The following is a 21,167-nucleotide window of genomic DNA, read 5'->3' on the forward strand; positions in this document are numbered from 1 at the left end:
AAAGTATGGTCAACTTCTGATTACCAGGGCATGGATTTACCTGAGGTGAGGTTCAGCTGTGTCACAGATCTAGCGACATGAGCTGGCTCCATTTCAGCTTGTTAACCCCAATTCAGTGCCTTCTGAGAGTGCCTGTGCCGTTTCCACAACCAGCTGTGATCTAGAACGAGTTTTATATCATTTGTAGGGAGCTATGCAAGGCTTAATGAGTTCTGAGCACTGGAGCTGGTGATGTATGGCATCAGCAGCATGTCCTGAAGTGCTGTCAAAACTGACAGTGCAGGGAGAGATTACAGGAAGGACATTTGAACAGTTCTGCAGAGAGCCAGCTTAGCTCACAGTAAGGTCAGGCTTCGCAGGTCTTGGTTTGGGGGACTCCATACGTGGCCGCTTACATGTCCATTTGCTCTGGTACTGAGGGCTCCAGGCTTAGGGATGTGATAACTTCTAAGCCCATAGTACTATGTGTCCTTGGGATTACTTCTGCTTTTTTGGATGGTTTTAGGACTATTAGTAGATTTTCCAGTGCATCCAAGTTTACTGTAGGAGTTAACACAGGACCACTGGCAGGATCAGTTTCCTTTAACCAGCTTGGATCCATCAGGGTTGTGTTTAGAGCAGCTGGGGCGCCTGCACTGTCCTGTGCATTGTGTGCTGTACCTACGTAATACAGCGTATCCATCTGTCCACTGGACTACCTTCTCTCAGGTTAAGAAGCATTTACTACATGTGCTGTCTGGTGTCATGCAATTGTTTGGAGCTGTTTCTTTAGTGATTCTGGCAAAGGTGGGAGTAATTTCTCTTTCTTGAGTAGACAGTTAATGAGTCCTCAGTTAATAAGTATTTTTTATTACTGTCAACCAAAATCATGAAATAGAAGGTGTGTAATTGTTTTGCTTTATGGCCAGTAAATTAGCTGTCTCAGAATGAAAAAAAGCGTTAAACTTGTGTTTGAGGCATTTCTGGCAGTTCGGAGAAAAAAATAAGGGGTCAGTTAATGTGTATTTTTCCTATAAATAAATATAGAAGATGCTGAAATTAGTCCATTTCAGGGAAAAGAAGTGTGTTAGAAACTCTCTTGCTTGCTTTCATAGGACGTTGATGCTACAAACCCAAATTATGAAATTATGTGTATGATAAGAGATTTCAGGGGAAGTTTGGATTATAGACCACTAACAACCGCAGATCCTGTGAGTACCCCAGTAATGTGGATTTTTTTTATCCTTTTGTATTTTTTGCTTTGTGTTTTAAATTTTTTAATGTATATTTCTGCCTGCAAACAAAAAATAAGTAGTTTAAAATATATTAGTATTCTTTATAACACGAGAGTTTTTTTCAGTAATTTGATATTGAAATTAGTAGGTATTGAAAGTCCTAGTTTATTAAATTATTGATCATTATTTTATAGACAAAATACATAACATAATACTCCAATATACTAAGTAGTCACTGAGCCTGTGTATTATAAACTTTTCTGTGGTGCTAGGGGAAGGGCATGCAAAACCATTAAGCTTCTCTGAAAAACCCTGTTGAGTGTAAAGATTGCTATTTGATCTTTGAAGATTATGAAGGCAGAGAAGTTAGTGGATTATTTGCAGAAAAGTTAATGGAGAAGAATCCTTAAATGATGGTGAGTATCAGATCTTTGTGGAAATCAGAGATTGTCACAAATTCTGTCTACAGCTCTACCCTGTTGGACCTGGATTTGCTTGTAGTGTTCTGAAATGTACCTGTTACTTTCCAGGATTAGACCATTGTCTGCAGGGAGTTTTGTTAATGTATGGTTTTCCTTTTTTGGGTTCTTGGCTATTGTGCAGGCACAAGGGTCTTTTATGTGTTCATATGAGTCACTGTCTTGAAAATTCATCTTTGTTTAAATGATTGGTAATTAATTTAAGAATAGAAGCAAAATAAAGTATAATATTTTATAACTGGTGTTGAGGTATAGTTCACTGAAAGATTGTTTCCTTTACAGATTGATGAGCACAGGATATGTGTTTGTGTACGAAAAAGACCACTCAATAAAAAAGGTATGGCCATTTAATATTTTGCTGATTTTTTTTTTTTTCTGAAAAGCTTCTTCTGATAGTAATTCTATTTTTATTAGAGATCTAGAAGTATCAATTGAAGGCGAAACTTTGTTACACTAAGCAACATGTGTGACAGGTCCAGAAAATTCATAGACTTGTCATAACCTGGATAAAGATGGGGAGAAAAAGAGTTTGACTGTCACCAGTTTATGGACTGGGAGCTGACATGCAGAGAGACTGCAGTTTTTTTTTCCGAAGTCATATAGGTTATATTTAGTTGATTTGAGGATTCGTGCTACTGTAATTTCTTAATTATTCTTACACTGCGTTAGGATCACCAGTCTTTTAAACTATCCTTTAAGCGATTTCCTGAGCAGAGAGCTATCCAGTGAAACCTTTCCAACAGACTTTTTGTACGTGTATTTTTATACTTTCAAGTGATCTTGAATCAGACATCAATGAGCAATTCAAGTGCTTAAACACTGGTGTCTTATGACATGTTAGGTGCCCAGACATGTGTGAGACATCCTCGCTGGACTGTTGGGTTACAGGCAAACTTGAGATTTGTATCCCCTCGTGTTGCTGCTCAGAACTGGGCAAGATACCCTAGCGCATATGAAATGCCGCTAAAAAACTATTAGGTTCTGGACTTTTAAAAATATCTGTTTAGTATTATAACCTTTCTTTGGGTTTTATTTTTGTTTTTTTTTTTAACTGCCCGCTCCTTAGAATGGCGTGTGGCTTGCAAACAAACAAACAAAAAAAGCATTCCGGTTTTCCATTCCAGTTAAATCCCAATCTTCCCATGAAATTTTTTACTTTGTGGGAGTAGAAGTGGGAAATTTAAGAACGCAAATGCTCCTGGATTGCACCCTATCTGAATCCAGCCCTTAAGTAAACTGTCATTCATTTTGAAAGAATTTTCCTTCCTTCTCTCTGTTATATTTTGTTTAGATAAAGGATTCAAAGAGCATCACTCTGAAACAGTGTGGGATGCATTTGTTTTTGTACACATTGAGGATTATCTGGAGCATATGCAGAGGAAAAATGGGAGAATTGTGTAGGAAGGGGAAAGCATATGTTGATACTGGTATATAGTTAGCTTTTGTCTTTTTTTTTTTCCCCTCCACATTGCTGTTTTCCCTACTTTATTTTTTTCTTCAAATTTACTTTTACTCTTTTTTTTACTACCTGTATTTTTTTCTTTTATTGATCTGAAAGGAGTACATGATCTCAAAAATGGGTTAATTGAAACTGTTTTGCATAAACAGTCTAATAAAGACATTCAGTGGACAAGTTTGATAGCCATTGAATTTCTGCTTCAGAACTGGAGGTTATCTTTAATAAAATCTGACTTAGAAAGCTGATACATTTGGGGGAAATGGCACCTTCTACCTGTGCTGAAGGTGGACAAAGTGAAATTACAATAAATGAGAGCAAGTTGTCATTGGGCATGAGTTGGCGTTGTGAAATAGAATTTGATTTTGTAAAAGCTGCATATCTTGGGTATTATTAGTGGTTTTGAGCTATTAAAAAAATAGTTCAGAGGTGCTTGTAGGAAGATGAGTGCCTGAGTAAAAATGAGGTTGGCACTAAAGTTATTTTGAATTTTAGGAATAGTCTGTGCAGGGAATGGACCATAGAGGTAATCTAGTATCCACGTGATACAGTCTTCTGAACACACACTTCATAAGAAACACCATTTTTCATGTCATGTTTTAAAATTGAACAGTATAAAAGAATTAAAAATACTAGTGTGTATTTTTATATTTTTTCTCTGAAGAGAAAGTATAGAAATAGATTGGGTTTGTCACAAACTCAGAATTATCACCAAGATCTTTAAGTGTTCTCAGCGCCAGTTATTTTGTGGATTACATTAGCTCGAAGTAAGTATTCAGATTGACATTTTAAGATTTTATTTCAGTGACATATATTTATAATTGAGAAATGCGTGATGGGTTTTAGAGACACTGTATCAAATAATCAGCAAGGAATATAACTTGTCGTAACAGATAGCTGGGAGCAGGTAACGTCTGCCACAAACAATTGGTTAAGAAAAAACAACTTTGCTTAAACTAAAAATGTTTTGCTGCAAAGAGTTGACCTGCATATATCTTTTTTCACCATTGTTTCTTATTTCTTCTCTGTGATGACTGCAGAACAGTTGCACTTCGTTTTATTGAAGTTCAGTTGAAAAATTAATTATATAATGACTTGAAAGCATATTTTTGTTGGTATGTAATGTCATGCAGTGGTAACCATTATACTGTTTGATCATTATGTTAGCTGATGAAAAGATTTCAATCTGGTTTTATAAAGCTACATCAAATTCTTGAACTGCACGCCTTAAGAAATTTTACATAGAAATGCAAGTAGGACACATTAGTGATCCTGGCTGTACACACAAAGGTTCTTTTTTTTTTGTGCATATCATGGATCACTGGTTCTCTGTTTGCTGACTCATATCTCATATAACAATTAGCAATAAATTGTAGTGCTGTGTAGTAATTATAGCCTGGGAACTCACTACTGAAATTGTGTCTAAATGGCTTTTGTTCATGCCTGGTGACAGGAAGGATCATTAGCATCTGCACCTTCTCAGCTTAAAGGATAATTTTTAGAAAGGATTTTACTGTAGAGAAATTCTATATTAAAGATGTATACTTTAGGTTCCTGGAGGAATACACAAGTGAAAAGATCTGTGTAGAATTAAAGCAAAATTTTTCTTTTCATAAGGTGTGAACATATGAATATAACATTAAGGATTTAGGGAAAATAAAAAGACAAAATTCTAAAACAAAGCGAATCATTATAAAGCTATTAATTTCTTTGTGTCTTAAACTTAGACTGTTCAAGCAGTATAGGATTTCAGCATCCATTTTTTCCCAGTAGAGAAGTTACATATAAAAACTCAAGGGTATGTCAGTAACCTGTAAAATATCATAGATGCCCTGAGGAAAAAGAACTCAAATCCATGGAAAGTTTTATTACAGAATACAGAACAAGGTACAAGCATTATGCTATAATTAATTATCTTAGTTTTTCTAATCAACTTTTTACAACCTTTCTTTGATTTTTAGCAACTGGAAGGATAGGATGAGTAGACTTTCAAAATTAAACCTCCTACTTAGCAGATTATTATCTAGATATCAGAAGCCCAAATCCATTGCAATGTTGTTATTTGGAGGAGCTGTGTTATCTGAGATGTTACAAGAGTGTAAACAGTGAAAAAATGTAAAAAAAAAAGTGTGTTGCTAGTTAAATATATATATTTCACTTATTTTGTAGAAACTTTAATGAAAGACCTTGATGTAATAACAATTCCTAGTAAAGATGTTGTGATGGTACATGAACCAAAACAAAAGGTGGATTTAACAAGGTACCTAGAAAACCAAACTTTTCGTTTTGATTATGCCTTTGATGACACGGCTCCTAATGAAATGGTTTACAGGTATGTGTATATGCTTTTTTTTTGTGAATCTTTTTAGCTTTTTTCTCTCATATCTTCCATGTCAATAACTGTGGGATTACTCTGGTCGCGGACTTCACTCCTATTTTCTATGCTACCAGATATGTGTATTGCTACCTGCATTATTCTGCCTGTTTCCTTTTGGTTTAACTCTTTATCCTGGATACTTCACCTGCAATATCATCTCCACCTCCATTGACCTCCATCCTGCTCTCAGTCTTCCTCCAAGCCCTGCTGGTTTCCAGGCTCTAGCGTGTATTACCTGCCTTTTCAGCTACTGAATACTTGAACAGCTTCACAAGCTCTTAATTTGCCTCAGGGTTATTGTCTTAGTAATTAGCGTGTATGCAGCACCTGAGGAACTTGAGTCCTGGCTTTTGGTCCTCAGGAAACTTGGAAGAAAAGGGCAACCCCGACCCCAAAGAACTTGCCATTTACCTACAAGATAATTAGTAGAAGGAAACAAATCAGGAGAGGGTGGGGAAAGAGTATGAAGAAAGAGAGAAGTTGCATTGTTGTATCACTGAGATACCTGAGCTGGCTTGGCTGTTGGAAGCAGTCTGGCTGATGTAACACAGAGCTGTGTGGAGTTAGTTATCATGCTCAAAATGCTGAATCTTTCTGATTTATAAAACAACAGCAACAAAAGCACACATCCACTTTCAGCCCAAGGTATTTGGATCTCCATTTTCTCCTTTATTCTTCTGTTTCACTTCCACAGTTGGCACAGAATAATGCATGCAGCTCTTTAAAAAGCCTGTTTAGAAGTAACTGTTTACCTTGTGCAAGTCACTAAATGGGGTAGATACTGTAGCAGGCAAAGTTAGACACCACAACAAGTCATAATCCAAGTACGCCGTCTAAATACTGAGAAGGTTTTTGCAAGGAATATTGATATTTGTAAAGAATTTGATGAAGATAATTTTCCTTATGCTTGTAAAGTCTTTGCCACAGCTTTTAGGAGTAATACCTTAATTCTTGCTTTCAATCCAACAACTAGGTAGTGAAAGTTAGGATTGTATCCTGATTGATGTTGGATGCTAACATCCTGTTCATTCTTAAGAGAAAATTCATAGTAAAAGTATTATTAAAAGGCCTTAAAAATCAAAATTTCTGTCTTATACTTGCTATAATTGGGAGAAGGATGGTGAAGGGAAAATCTGTATAATCTGTTGGTTTACACTGACGAAAGACTTCTAAACAGCAAAGCTGTGCCTCTGGAGATTTCTGTCTCTCATGGTTGTTTGTTGGTAGCATCTTTCTTTTCCCAATACTGAAGAGCTGTGGGAGAGGAATCTAGCTAGTGATGTGTGCCTTTTGCAATAGTTCTCCTCCTGCTTAATAACCAGTTCGTTTATTCTCCCTCCTTCCTGTTATTTGTCTTTGTCAGCATAGTGTTTAAATGTGAGGAGTGTTTTTGGCATACAATGTTACATTTTTGTATGCTGTTTCCACTACACTACTTCTGTTAGTTATGTAATACAGGAAAAAATTGAAAGACGGTTGTATTCCTACAGAAACAGTAAAGCTCTGTGTAGCAGTAAAGGCTTTTCCCTTCTACTTCATATGGCACAATAATGATTACTGCTTGAAGGGAAATCTGCTTCAAGGTCTCCTTTAGTAACAGAACTAATAAGAGGATAGGTATCATCATCTGCCTTCACCAAAACTTCAGGGTTACACTGGGGAAAAAACACAGGTCTTTCTGGGCAAGTTACTCCAATTTTCTCCAGTATGCTAAAATTACTTGCTGCATTTCTGTACTGAAAAATATTATTCAGTTTGAGGGCAAAAAGTACCACTCTGTTGTTATTATTTTACCTAGACTGTATTTTAAGTGCTTTTGAACTCATGAGTTGCAAGTTTTTGTTAATATTAAAAAACACGCACTAGTTTGAATGGGCATGCCTTTTGAATTTTTAAAGAAAAATCAGAGCCTACATTTCTGAAAGATCAAGATTTCAAATAATGGTTGTAGTAAAAGTAAAGTTGGACTGTTTTGACATCTTGCCATTTGCAGCTGTATAACGCTTTATGAAAACTTTTACAGATATGCATATATTGTGCCTTACTTTAAAATAGATATAACTAAGTCCCTTTTTTTCTAAGTCAGCAGAATAAATAATTTCAAACTCAATTAAACAGAGTTAACATCCAGAGGGACCTGGACAGACTGGAGAAGTGGGCCTGTCAGAACCTCATGAGGTTCAACAAGGCCAAGTGTAAGGTCCTACACCTGGGTGAGGGCAGTCCCCATTTTCAGTACACAATGGGGGTTGATGTGATTGAGAGGAGCCCTGCAGAGAAGGACCTGGGGGTGCTGGTTAATGAGAAGCTCGACATGAGCCGGCAGTGTGCGCTCGCAGCCCAGAAGGCCAACTGTACCCTGGGCTGCATCAAAAGAAGTGTGTCCAGCAGGTCGAGGGAAGTGATTCTGCCCCTCTGTTCCTCTCTTGTGAGACCTCATCTGAAGTACTGTGTCGAGTTCTGGAATCCTCTACGTAAGAAGGACTTGGAGCTGTTGGAACCAGTCCAGAGGAGGGCTACAAGGATGATCGGAGGGCTGGAGCACTGCTGTTATGAGGACAGGCTGTGAGAGTTGGGCTTGTTCAGCCTGGAGAAGAGAAGGCTCAGAGTTCTCATAGCAACCTTCCAGTAACTGAAAGGGGCTACATGAAAGCTGTGGAGGGACTATTCATAAAGGCTTGTGGTGATAGGATGAGAGGGAATGAGTATACACTGGAGAGGGGCAGATTTAGACTAGACATTAGGAAGAATTTCTTCACCATGAGAGTGGTGAGACACTAGAAAGAGTTGGCAAGGGAATTTGTGGCTGCCCCATCCCTGGAGGTGTTCAAGGCCAGGCTGGATGAGGACTTGGGTAGCCTGATCTAGTGGGATGTCCCTGCCCATGACAGGAGGGTTGGAACTAGATGATCTTTAAGGTCCCTTCCAACTGTAACTATTCTATGATTCTGTGACGGAGTGTGCTTCTTAGGTGTAGGTAGGTAGGCTTTTTAAGATTTTTTAATTTACATATGAAGAGAACATGCCAAAATATGGGAATGTCCTCTTGAGGACAAAGAAAGTATATGTTTACCTGAAGCAAAAAAAAAGGCTGAGGCTGATCAAGAATCATCTGGTATTTTTTTTTGGTGAAAATTCATGAGTCAGTTAAACTTAAATTTTTGCTTAACTGTTAGTTGCTAAATGTTTTGGTCTTACTCAGGTTGTTTTTATAAGTCGTCTTCTATTTCTTCCAAAGCGGAATGAAAGGATGTTATAACACCTTCACATTTCTGTAGACGATTGTTCATCTTTCCATCACTTAAAGGTAGTTTAGTATAAACACCTGAAAAAATTTTTGAAAGAAAGACTTCTGCAGAGAGATTTTTGCTTCCATAGGTAACTGTTCATTCAGTTACCCTTTGCTTTTGGAGTTTTTAGTGAAACAATGGTGTTAAGCAGCTGAGGAAGGAGCAATAGCTATGTTTTGTAAAGTAAAAATTAATTATCTAAAATAGAAAAATGATACTTTGGAGATTTTTTGACACATCAAAGCATATCTCAGGGATTTTTGAGGAGCTGTTTTGAGGAGCTCGGGCATAAGTTTTCTTGAGCCTTTTCTAAGTATTTGTGTGTTCTCAAGCCGTTAAGATGTGCAGTGTCCTAAATTTGATGTTGGAAGCTGATTTGGGGAGAATTAAAAAAAAAGCAAACCCCAAATCATAGTAGAATTTCAGTACTGGAAATACCTAAATATTAATCTGCCCCTCTGCCCTACTTACATGTCTTCTAATGCTGTCATCTCTAGGGAGCTCCAAAATCCATGTAGTAAGCCATGCTGTGGTGCATTATTAAAACAACAAAATTCTTTTCTGTAGGGCTTAAAGGAGGATAATAGTGTTGTAAAATTAATGGGGCAGACCTTGTTGCTTTCAATTGATTATTTGGGCTATATTAATGCTGTAGAGCTGGTAGCCTCTTTAGTTCAGGAATTAACGTGGAGGTGTGCTTTGGTGTCTCAAAGTACAAGACCAGTTTTGTTACCTCTGGCCTTAAAATTCATAGCATCCTTGTCATAGTGACATCTTAAGGTAATTCACTTTCTTAAGCACTGTTGTTTTTTCATTTAAGATTTACAGCTCGACCATTAGTGGAGACCATTTTTGAAAGGGGGATGGCCACCTGCTTTGCATATGGGCAAACAGGCAGTGGAAAAACCCATGTAAGTATTTTTCTGCATGCTAGCAATGCACTTCATTTTAAGTATGATACACCTAGATAAATTCTAATAAGTAACAAATACATAAGTTACAGTTCTGTGATCTTTGTAGTGTATTTTTGAACTTTTCTTATTTTTTAATTTAGACTATGGGTGGTGACTTTTCGGGAAAGAACCAAGATTGTTCTAAAGGAATATATGCACTTGCAGGTGAGACTTATTGATGTATTAGCTTTTTGCAAAATAGTTAAGAGCAATAAATTTTCTGCTCTCTGTCGTACAAACATAAGGGTCTACATATTTTGGAGCTTTGGAAACCTTAGAAGTAGTTCCCAGATGTATAGTGTTTACACTGTAAGGTAAATTTATATATAGATTTCTTAAAAAAAAATTCTTCCAATGTGATGTAGCAGTTTAAACTGTGAAATTTTAGACTTGGTTGACCGATCTTATCTGTTATGCTTGCAAAATATGAGAGATGCTGTAAAATAGACTTATGCATTAATGAGTCTTCACTAAGTAAAAATACGTAATGAAATTTCTTTTTATTTTTGAAATGTATTCACAGCTCGAGATGTATTTTTGATGCTAAAGAAACCAAACTACAAGAAGTTAGAACTTCAAGTATATGCAACATTTTTTGAGATCTACAGTGGTAAAGTAAGTACCTGGTCTTTCTCTAAGGAAGGTGGAATTTTTCTTTCACAAGCAAGATTTTGAACTTGTAAAAAAAATCTTTTCCTTTTGTGCTGAAAGCTGTATTTCTAATAAGTCTTTACACTTCCTTTCCAACCATGTTTTTCCATGGAATGCTTTGCATATTTATATGTACATGTATATATAACTGTTGTGTTTCCTCCTCTGTCCGTAAGGTTTTTGACTTGTTGAACAGGAAGACAAAATTAAGAGTGTTAGAAGATGGTAAACAGCAAGTCCAAGTGGTGGGACTACAGGAACGAGAAGTCAAATGTGTTGAAGATGTTCTTAAACTTATTGAAATAGGAAACAGCTGCAGGTATCTCCCGTAGTTTCCATAAGTTTTCATTGTATATTAAAGAATCAGAACATGATTTTTTGGGGGTCTCTTCATAGGAATGTCTTTTAATATGCAGTGAGTTTTTTGATGGTGTTGGCTGCAAGTAAGGAATCTGCCTACCGCTTCAGTAGAGATTTTTAGAGTTTCTCTGTCTCCTAGAGAGAATGGGAACTGCATGCATTATATAACCAGTGTACTGACTTAGATTCAAATCATTTATAATCTGGAATACTGCCAGATTCTTCAGCTCTAAAAGGCCTTGATAGGTAGTGACAGAGGTTAAATGTAACAGTTTTATTTTTTTTAAGAATCTAGCTGCATTGTTTTTGAATTAGCCTTGTGAATAGACTGCTGCCTAATCAGATAAAAATGCCACGAGCATTTTACAGAGCATTTTACATGAGCTTTCTGGTAATCTGAAATCTTTGAAGAACTGATTATTGTTACTTTTAAAAGGGAGGTAGAATGTCACTAATCTTCCATTTCTTTTTGAAGACATGGAAAAAGAAGTATTTTGCACTGTGTACATCCAGTTATTAGGGTTGTATCTGTAGTCCCCACAAGAACTTTAGACGTGCTTTCAACACATGTATGAAAATGCAGGACTTAGCCCTGAAAAGTCTAACATTTTGAGGTTAGTGTGTTTAACATGTATGGTTGTTCACCTGTTCATATGTCCTTCCCTTCTCTCCTTTTGTTTAAAGAACATCTGGACAGACGTCTGCAAATGCACACTCATCTCGAAGCCATGCAGTGTTTCAGATTATTCTCAGAAGGAAAGGGAAATTGCATGGTAAATTTTCTCTGATTGATTTGGCTGGCAATGAAAGAGGAGCCGATACTTCCAGTGCAGATAGGCAGACACGACTGGAAGGTGCAGAAATTAACAAGAGCCTTTTAGCACTCAAGGTAACTGAAATGTTTCCATTTCCTTTGAGTAGGTGGAAGCTTTCTAAATGTAATAGCAATGACTATTGAAACAGAGTGGTTTTGCAGGCTTTGCTTGTCTACATTGTCTACTGAAGTGACAGGTAAAATAATGCATTGATTTTTCCTCTAAATGCCTGAAGGAACTCTTGGTAATTACCAAGTAGAAACATTGCAGAAGCATTGTGCCATGAACTTGCATGTAGTTTAAAAAAAAAAAAGAAAAAAAAAACTTGTCGCTTAACAAGAAATCCCCAGTAGTTGAATTTGAAGGCTTTTCTGAGAGAGAGATATATATGTCTCAGGTATAAGATGGGATGATGGATGGCTTACTTTGGTACTCAAGGTCTGAAATACTAACTGGAAATATCCTTATTTATCTCAGAATTTATTTATTCTTATTTTTTTTTAACGTTACCTTTAGACCTATTTATTTATTGCTGTTAATAAATTTGCCTAGGGACGCAAGAGCAACAGAACTAACAGGTAGATTAAAATAACCTTTGAAAGCTGGAATCCATTTTTGACTACTTTTCTTTACAGCATATTGTCTGATACAGTCACTTTAAAGATTTTCATACATTAATCCAGGACACATCAAGAGAGCTAAGAAATATTTAAATATTCATATGCCTTTTAAAATTTTTTTATAACATTCAAAAGAGGTTCAGTCTAAATAAGGAAAGTAGATTTTTTGTGACAGCTGGGGAAGCAGGAGTTTTGGATGTCTCTGAACTTTTCTGTTGTTGGTTAGTTTTGCTTAGGTTTACTCCTCTCAGCATCAGCGCTGTGGTTTTACATAAGCCAAAAATCACAGTGCTTATTTTTTATCCCTGTATAAACTTGGGAGAAGACTTGTCTCTCACTTTAAGTAGATCTCAGAAAACACCACAAAATTGTAATGTGTAATGAGTCATTACAGAATTCTATGGCACATTAAAAAATAGGAAGCAGCAGTTCCAAAACTGTGGCCTGTTTTGTTTTAGCATCAAAGTAAATAATGCAAACAACATTGTGTAGATGTTCCCATTTGTTTCCAAATGTAACTGAATAAAGCTGGTTTGATTTTATAGGTTTTTTTCTTGTTTAATGGTGATTTTGTATGGGCTGGTGCCTTCACTGCAATACCCATAAAACATACGTAATTCGTTTTCATACATCTTTGTCTTTTTAGTTGTAGTGAAAGGTTCTGCTGCTGCTGTACTAGTGCTTGTTATCTAAATTATATGGTGAAGGTGAAATAAAAATAAGTGGACGTCTTGCAATGGTCTAAACAGCCATGTAAGAAGATAAAAGTATCTCAATGATATTTCCGTATTTCATCTATCCCCCAGAACATTATACAGCTTTCTACATTTGTATTCAAGACCCTTGAATTTGTTGACAGGTTCAAATTAAATTACTGTGGTCCTTGGTGCCAGTCCAAGATTTGCTTATTTGCATTTGAATATCGGTCCTGCCTTAACCTGTTCAGATTTTTGGTACAGAAAGTTATTCCTGTAATGTCTCTACATAGAAGTAGTGTAGTCATTTTGTTATCTGGTTTTCTCAGCTGTGATAAAAACCAGAAGTATTTAAAAATTCCATTAATTTAGAAGCTGGCAGTGTCCTCCTACAATCTGTTTAATAATAAGGAGGTAATCCAATTCTGATTTTTCCAAGAGTAAGGAACTAAAAATCATTCTGGTAAATTTAAAATATCTTAATTAAACTTGTTGGTTGCCATATCAGTAATTCAACATATGCATTTGTTACTGGTTTTAGTTTGTAATGTCACTTGTTGAAAGTCTGTTGCCCCTCTTACTATCTAATCTGCTTTTCTCTTTATGTAAGTTTAGTATTAATATACAAATTCAAACAATTCAAGGAATGCACTGCCTTGCTCACCTTTTAAGATTTGCATGTGAAATTCATATTCAACAAGCTTCAGTCTTTCTGTTTATCTGAGCTGTGTCCATTCTATAAAGGTCTGCTGGTGAGTTTTTAAAATAGTCAATTTTGTTAAAGCCAACTTGCCCTTGTGTTTGTTCTCTTCTGTATCATAGAACCATAGAATCACCAGGTTGAAAAGGACCCCTGGATCATCGAGTCCAACCATTCCTAACACTCCCTTAAACCATGTCCCTAAGCACTTCATCAACCTGTTCCTTAAACACCTTCAGGGCAGGTGACTCCTCCACCTCCCTGGGCAGCCTCTGCCAGTGCCCAATGACCCTTCCTGTGAAGAATTTTTTTCTGATATCCAGCCTGAACCCCCCTGGCGGAGCTTGAAGCCATTCCCCCTTGTCCTGTTCTCAGTCACTTGGGAGAAGAGGCCAGCTCCCTCCTCTCCACAACCTCCTTTCAGGTAGTTGTAGAAAGCAGTGAGATCTCCCCTCATCCTCCTCTTCTCCAGGCTAAACAACCTCAGCTCTCTCAGCCGCTCCTCATAAGACTTGTTCTCCAGCCCCTTCACCAGCTTTGTTGCTCTTCTCTGGACACGCTCCAGAGCCTCAACAGCCTTCTTGTGGTGAGGGGCCCAGAACTGAACACAGTACTCAAGGTGCGGTCTCACCAGTGCCGAGTACAGAGGGAGAATCACCTCCCTGGACCTGCTGGTCACGTCGTTTCTGATACAAGCTAAGATGCCTTTGGCCTTCTTGGCCACCTGGGCACACTGCTGGTGCATGTTCAGTTGGCTGTCAACCATTACCCCCAGGTCCTTCTCCTCCAGGCAGCTCTCCAGCCACTCTTCCCCCAGTCTGTAGCACTGCATAGGCTTGCTGTGCCCCAACATAACAACAATCATGGCAGTTTTATACTGAGCCCATTTTTTAGTTCTGTTTTATTCTGTTTCACAGTTGCAGTGCTTTCTTGGATTATAAAATCCCATGGTTTCTATCCTGGGTTTTGGAAGAAGCTGTTTCTAGGAAATTTCAAAAGGCCACAAGGATGCAGCTGCAGCTGGAGGTTTAGCTGAACTACTGAAGAACTATTTATGTAACACAAGAGCCATTCCATCTGTTAGTACTGCTAAAAGCAAAACTCTGATTTGAAAAGCATTTGAAGTGTGGTTCTTTGAAATTCTGTGTGTAGATGTGTTAAATCCGTACTAAGGAAGTCATGCATCTGAAGAGATGCCTGTACACAAAGTATTAAGGCGAAGGCAGAAACTGGAATTAATGATCAAAATGCAATGACAACAGCACCACAGAAATTTAAATTTAAACTTTCTTTGTGTAGGAAGTAATTTATTGGCGGATATTAAAGCCTTGCTGTTTGGATTTGTGTGATCTTGGTTTGCACTCTTGTACTTAGGTGCTGCTATAACTTATATAGTAATTTCATAATATTTACATCTGCACAAGATTTCTCCCAGGAATCCTCCAACCAATTGCAAATACTAGCTTAGCCCCATACCCTTGTGAGTGAAAGAGGAGAGCTTATCCCTGCTTATTCATATGAAGAATATTTAAAATAGGGAATGACTTTGTTTTCAGGTGTCTTCCAGTACTGAGTACTTCGATAGAGAGCTGTGCTTGCTAGGTTTGTGACCTGTATAAGCTTTCAGAAAGTTTTTCTTCTGACCTGTAAAGAAAGTGGTAAAGCTAGAATCAAAGATTCTGCTTTTAATTGATAGAGTTAATATGTCCCTGTCCTTGCTGCTTCTGTTGGTGGAAGTAGATCATCGTAGATCATTCAGTGGCTTTTGCAGATGATAATCAGAAATAATTGTTAGACTAGACATCTAACATCAACGTGGTTCATTTAGTTTTTTTCAGTTGGTTGGGGTTTTTTTTGTTGTTTTTATTGTTGCATAAAATAGATATAATTTTTTAGATGAAATTCAGAAAGTTTTTAGGTTCCTAATTACTTTTTAAGTTCCTATCTCTCTACTGAAGTAAAAGCCTAACAATTCTTGAATCCAAGCTTTTATGGTTAATTTTTATCATATTTTAGGAGACAGCAACACAACTGAGGCATATATTTACTGCTTTTGAACTGCATTTGTATTATATTTATTCAACCCATGTTAAAGAAAAATGCATAAACCTGTTTGCTCTTTCAGGAGTGCATTAGAGCCTTAGGCCGAAATAAACCTCATACACCCTTCAGAGCAAGTAAACTTACTCAGGTGCTAAGAGATTCATTCATAGGAGAAAACTCCCGTACCTGCATGGTAAGTTGGTTTGGTTAACTGCCTGTTCTAACAACTACAAAGTGACAAAACACTGGGAATTTAGCTTTTTGTGTTTAAAATTGGTCAATTGCTACTGGCAATGTTTTGGATTTAAGTTTATCCACAAACTGCTCTATATCAGGAGCAAGACTTTCAGTAGAGATATTTTAGATAACTTGTTATTGGCCTTTCTTGTGTCTCGTTCTAGGCACATGGCTAGAAATACTTATAACCTAAGAAGGGTTTTTTGTTTGTTTATTTTTAAAAATGTCTTAATTACATGAGTATTATTTGTTGACTCAGACTTTTGGAAAAGGTGATGTAGACGAAGTACGCAGTGGTAGGGTATGATCTTTAAATGACGAAGACAAATCTGAAGTTGATATCAAAAGCATCAGAATATGCTCTAGGCTGTTGAGGAAGTAAGGAATTGGGATAGATAGGATGAATATTTGTGTGTTGTATAAATATGCATTTGCATCAGTCTATAAAACAATACTTCTGTTAGGTGGGGAAAAGGACAAGTAAAAGCGCTGATGTCCAGTTGTTTTACTTACACATCCTTAATGTCACTCCTTATGGAAATGCAAACTCTCTGCAGTGGACACTGATTGCTAGGCTTGTTTGTGTTGGTTACTTTTCACAGACCCCTTGGAATTAAGTCTAGAGGCCAAAGAAATCTGCAGACCACAATATGAAAACCATGGTGTCAGGGCAGCCTAGCCTTCACTTTAGCTGTTAGGTATGGTTCTAATTTGAAAATGGTGGTAAAATAGCATTTTTTATTAATCTTTTGTTCTCCTTCTGTTTTGTGATGAAGACAGGATTGTTTTCTTTTCACTGAGATGTAACTTCATAAATTCTGTGCATGATCAGAAAACTAAATTGTTCATCTCTAGCATCTCTAGCATCTCTGGCACTGCTGAAAAACATTTGGAACGTTATAGTGTTAGAAATTACTCTCTGTACATAGAATAATTAACATTTTTGAATATTTAATTAAGTTCTCACCATCACCCTTACCTCCTTATAAAGTGATTACAATCTGTTTTTGTTTTGGTGAAGCCTTTTTATTTAATAATTAGTCTTCTCATAGATTTATCGTAACATTTTCTACTTTTCAAATGTGTGAGAATGCCAGTGGGGATAATCCACGTTCTGTAGGTATTCACTTTCTGATAAAGCTTAAATTCCTTTATTTTATATTCAATATAGTTCCAAATTAGGGAAAGAAATCCCTTCTGAAAGTGAATGGAATGATTGAATTGGTTTTGTATTTTCATGTTCAGATAACTACAGTCACTTTCCAATTCAGGATAAAAAAGCCCTTTCATGATGAGATAATGCTTTCAAACTCATTCTTCTGTTACTTTTTCAGGCACTTTCTCAGTACTAGGACTACTTGTGAAATTCTGTCTTTAGTGTTTGCTTATGTGTAACTTTTGTCAATGATTTCATCAGCAAAGAAGATCAATTATGTCATTGTGGTTTACTCTGCATTATAGTTGGAAGGAAGTAGGGAGAGAAGTGAAGAGAAACCTACAGTGCGTCTTTACATGTGTTTGAATTGAGCTTTCACATTTGCAGCACTTATTCCTGTGATAATTAGATGGATGCAGAGTAAAGCTGATTCTAGAAATCTGAGAGGTTTCTGAGCAGCATGTAATTGAGGGAGGTGTGGGAGATACCTTAGCCTGGAATTACCTCCAGTTCCCAGTAAAGAGGAGAGGAGATTTGCACTCCACTGGTAAAAACAGTGAATGAAGATCAGCAGCTTCACCCTTCTTCTGCATCTTCCTTTTCCTCTTTTATCAAGAGAATTTATTCAGCCTTCTAATTTGGGATTTCCAGTTGGCTCCTTGACAGGTTGTGTTTGGTTTGTGAGCAAGTTTGTGTTTATGTTTGGTATCATACACTGGCAAAATCTTACTGATTATATTTACAGGGAAAGAAAAAGGTATATCATGATGGTTCGTGATAGCTAAAGTTGGACAATATTTTAGTAAATTAAGAGTACTTATCTTGCAGGTGTGTAGGCTGGTAATTTCCACCAGAGCCACGTAATTAACTGTGGTGCTTCAAACTTCTAAAAACTATTGCAAAAATAGTTTAATAATGAGTAGTTTCCTGTCACATTTCTCCAGCTGATTATATAAATCATTGCTGTGTTCTTCAGAAGTGTCTACCTTATGTAAAGTAAATAAGCATAGAAGAACTCTTTAGATATAACTGTCACAAGGTAACACATAGATGAGGATAGTATTCCCTCAAGAATATTTTATCCTGTTACAGGCAAAATAAATTAATGAGACATTTTGTGTAAAGGGATTCCTCGACAAGACAATGATTTCATCTAGTATTCTAATGTGGTGTTAAAGAGCAAAGCATTTTGCAAATATGTGGTACTTTCAATATGAAATGCATATAGAGTGATGTAGTTAAAACCTCATAGTTTTAAATTTCTAAGAGATTCTTGAAATGTCCTATTACATAGGTAGCTACATGTAATAGTCTCATATTTTAGCCAGTGCTGCATCCTTGACGTGCTGCATCTTTGACATGGTGCTGTTGTGGCTGAAGTGCCAGACCCCTCATTCCTCTGGGGTGGCAATAGGAACCTGCAGAATTCAGTGTCCCAAAAAGGCCATTGAGTCCGTCACGATGGTTTATCAGTAATGTAGACACATTGAAAATAGGAAGAATTGCAATTAATTATGCATCTGAAAGGCGTTCCTGGCTAAATATTACCGCTTTTTCCATCCTCATTTAGAATTATGAATGAGGAGGCGAGTGACAGGTCATAATCCTTCTGTCCTGCCTGGACTGGAATTGTTGGGGTGTGTGGACTTATAATGTGGTGGACCTCTGTGTTCAGTAGACTAAGTCTTTTTTATGGGTTCTTGTGACCTGAATGGGGTATCTGCATGGCCAACAGCACCTACAGTGGTATTTCCCTCTAGCAGCTGTACCTTATATGCTTCAGAATGCTGGAGCAGTCCCCTTGTTGTTTTCATTAGTAACTGATGTGTACTAGTATTAGAGGTTTAAACTTATCTGTACGGTAACAGGCTCTTTAGACTTTCTAATCCCTTTCCACCACATATTTTTCCTCTCTCCCCAACAGGAGAAATTCCTCTCAGGAATGTACTTTTCTATAGTAGTGCCAGCAGCAGGATGCAAGATAAGATCAGGATTAGCTAATATTCATCAGTTTTGATCTCCTGATGCTGTGCTGCCACAAAAAAATGTTAGTGTGTAGGTTTATAGAGGTGTTTGTCCTGGTGGTGCCTTTATGGCTCTGCTGAAAGGAGCGCAGATGAAGAAATTGGACTACTGAGAGAAGCCAAGACAAACAATGATCCCACTGTTGCCTGATCACAGTTATTATTTTTGATGAGTGCTGGAAAGAAGGTGAGATATTCAGGATATGTTATTCAACTGGAAGACCTGTAATCAGACATCTAATAGTAAATTAGCTATCAAGTTTTCCAACTTGACTTAGGAAAATGCTTGAAGCAGATGCTTATGTTTGATACTATTGAGTACAGTTTTGGACTGTGGCCAAAATAAGTCTCTCAAATCAGTATACAGTTTGCTTGAATGGAGAACAGCCAACAAAGATGTATATGAAAAAATAATCTGGCAGTTGTTTGCAGGATATATTAGACTTACTTTCTACTGAGTTGCATATTTCCCTTTTTGAGATATCTTTATTTTTTCAGTTAGAGTTATACATTCATATTTTATGTTACCAAGACAGTGAGATAGTAGAATTTAACTGAAATTTCTATGGATTCCTAATGTTCCAGGTGTGGTTAAAATAATTAAGTTGAAGCTTTGACTTGACGTCTGCCTCCTTGAGATGTCTTTATATAAGAACAGCTGTACATAGACAGTTTTCGTAGACGATCTCAAATGAAACTGGAGATTAAACAACGAAAAGTTATTTTTAATTCATCTACCCTCTCATCTCTACAAAGCAATTTATTGATCTATGGCTTGTCTTCTCCAGATTGCTACAATTTCTCCGGGGATGGCATCATGTGAAAACACTCTAAATACATTGAGATATGCAAATAGGTATGGAAAATGTTATTTCTTATAGCTGTAGATTGCTGACATTTAGAATACTGTTGTTCCGTGAGGTGTAATTATTTTAGCTACTTGAATAATTTTATCGTACTTACATTTCTTAATAAGATTAAAACCACATTACTAATCCAGGCTCATATTTAATTTGAGCTGTCACTTTTTACAACTGTTACAATAGAATCAATAGAAACTGCATTTAAGCCTTTATCCATAGGTGGATAATGTGGACTGCAAGGAATGTTGGAGGTGCCCCCATCAGTTTTGCCCCTGCTCTGGAGGCACCATCTCTTGCATTAGAGTAGTCAGTATTCATGATGATTCCCTAGAGTGTTAGCTGAAATACCTTTCTGCAGTGGGTTTTCTTTCCCATTCCTTTGATGGAATTGCGTCCAGTTGGCACTCTATTCCATACACATATATGAAATTTTGTACTTCAAACTTCAGGCAAATATTTGAGACCCCTGAGTAAAGAGTCAGTTAATTCAACAGTGACTTTATAATCACTGTAGAGAAATTAACATCTCCAGAGGCTGTTGCAGCCCCTCTGAGACCTGTACCACACTCTAGAAGTGTGAAAAGTGCCTTCCCCTGTTGCACTTCTTCATTTACTGTCTGTGGAGATGCAGTGGTCAGGTCCTGTGTGTCTCTGCAGTAAGACCTGCAGCTCAGAGATGTCCCACATGCTTTGCTGGAAACAACAACAAAGGAGGAAAACACCTCTGGGTTATCAGAAACCCTGATTTGGCCAGAAGAGGCTACCATCTAGTGGCCTACATGCTCCAGTGAAAGATAAAGCAGAACCACATCTGCTCCTGCTTGTCTGGGTACCCTGGCCAGTTGCTAATTGGGCACAAAGAGCTGCTAGGAAAGCTTACTGCCCGCTCCTCTCGATACCTGAATGTCTGTGTCAGAATCAACGGACAAAGTAGCAAATCTGCCTGGCTTGGACCAGTGTGTGTGATTTCCTCTCCTGGTGAGAAGGAGGCATCTACTCCCCTGCTTACAGTCACATAATGAAGGACCTGCACGATTATCAAGACTCATTGGATTTTTTTTAACCTCTCAGAGACTACTTGTCGCTGAAGTAACTCCAGAAGAAGACACTGCAAAACTAATTAAACACCTCTTTCTAGTATACCAAATAGTTGCGCTAACACTGTTTATTCCTTTTGGCCTTATATTTGTATGTTGTTACAGAGTAAATGCCTATCACTGTAAAGCTGCTTCAT

At 37.2% G+C, this 21,167-nt stretch overlaps 1 protein-coding gene across 7 annotated transcripts in view; it reads left to right on the top strand.

The window, feature by feature from the left end:
- The window catches only part of KIF2A (kinesin family member 2A), a 59,548-nt gene that overhangs the window by 30,435 nt on the left and 7,946 nt on the right, over positions 1 to 21,167 (top strand). For all 7 annotated transcript variants that reach the window (XM_054053758.1, XM_054053754.1, XM_054053757.1 and 4 more), the window contains exons 7-16: positions 1,095 to 1,190; positions 1,976 to 2,030; positions 5,319 to 5,481; positions 9,637 to 9,727; positions 9,871 to 9,934; positions 10,293 to 10,384; positions 10,597 to 10,739; positions 11,465 to 11,669; positions 15,736 to 15,846; positions 19,859 to 19,926. In XM_054053758.1, coding sequence (XP_053909733.1) covers positions 1,095 to 1,190; positions 1,976 to 2,030; positions 5,319 to 5,481; positions 9,637 to 9,727; positions 9,871 to 9,934; positions 10,293 to 10,384; positions 10,597 to 10,739; positions 11,465 to 11,669; positions 15,736 to 15,846; positions 19,859 to 19,926 — 1,088 coding nt within the window. The remainder of the gene's footprint in view (positions 1 to 1,094; positions 1,191 to 1,975; positions 2,031 to 5,318; positions 5,482 to 9,636; positions 9,728 to 9,870; positions 9,935 to 10,292; positions 10,385 to 10,596; positions 10,740 to 11,464; positions 11,670 to 15,735; positions 15,847 to 19,858; positions 19,927 to 21,167) is intronic.

This window comes from Cuculus canorus, chromosome Z (genome assembly GCF_017976375.1).
Source record: "Cuculus canorus isolate bCucCan1 chromosome Z, bCucCan1.pri, whole genome shotgun sequence".
Taxonomy (NCBI): domain Eukaryota; kingdom Metazoa; phylum Chordata; class Aves; order Cuculiformes; family Cuculidae; genus Cuculus; species Cuculus canorus.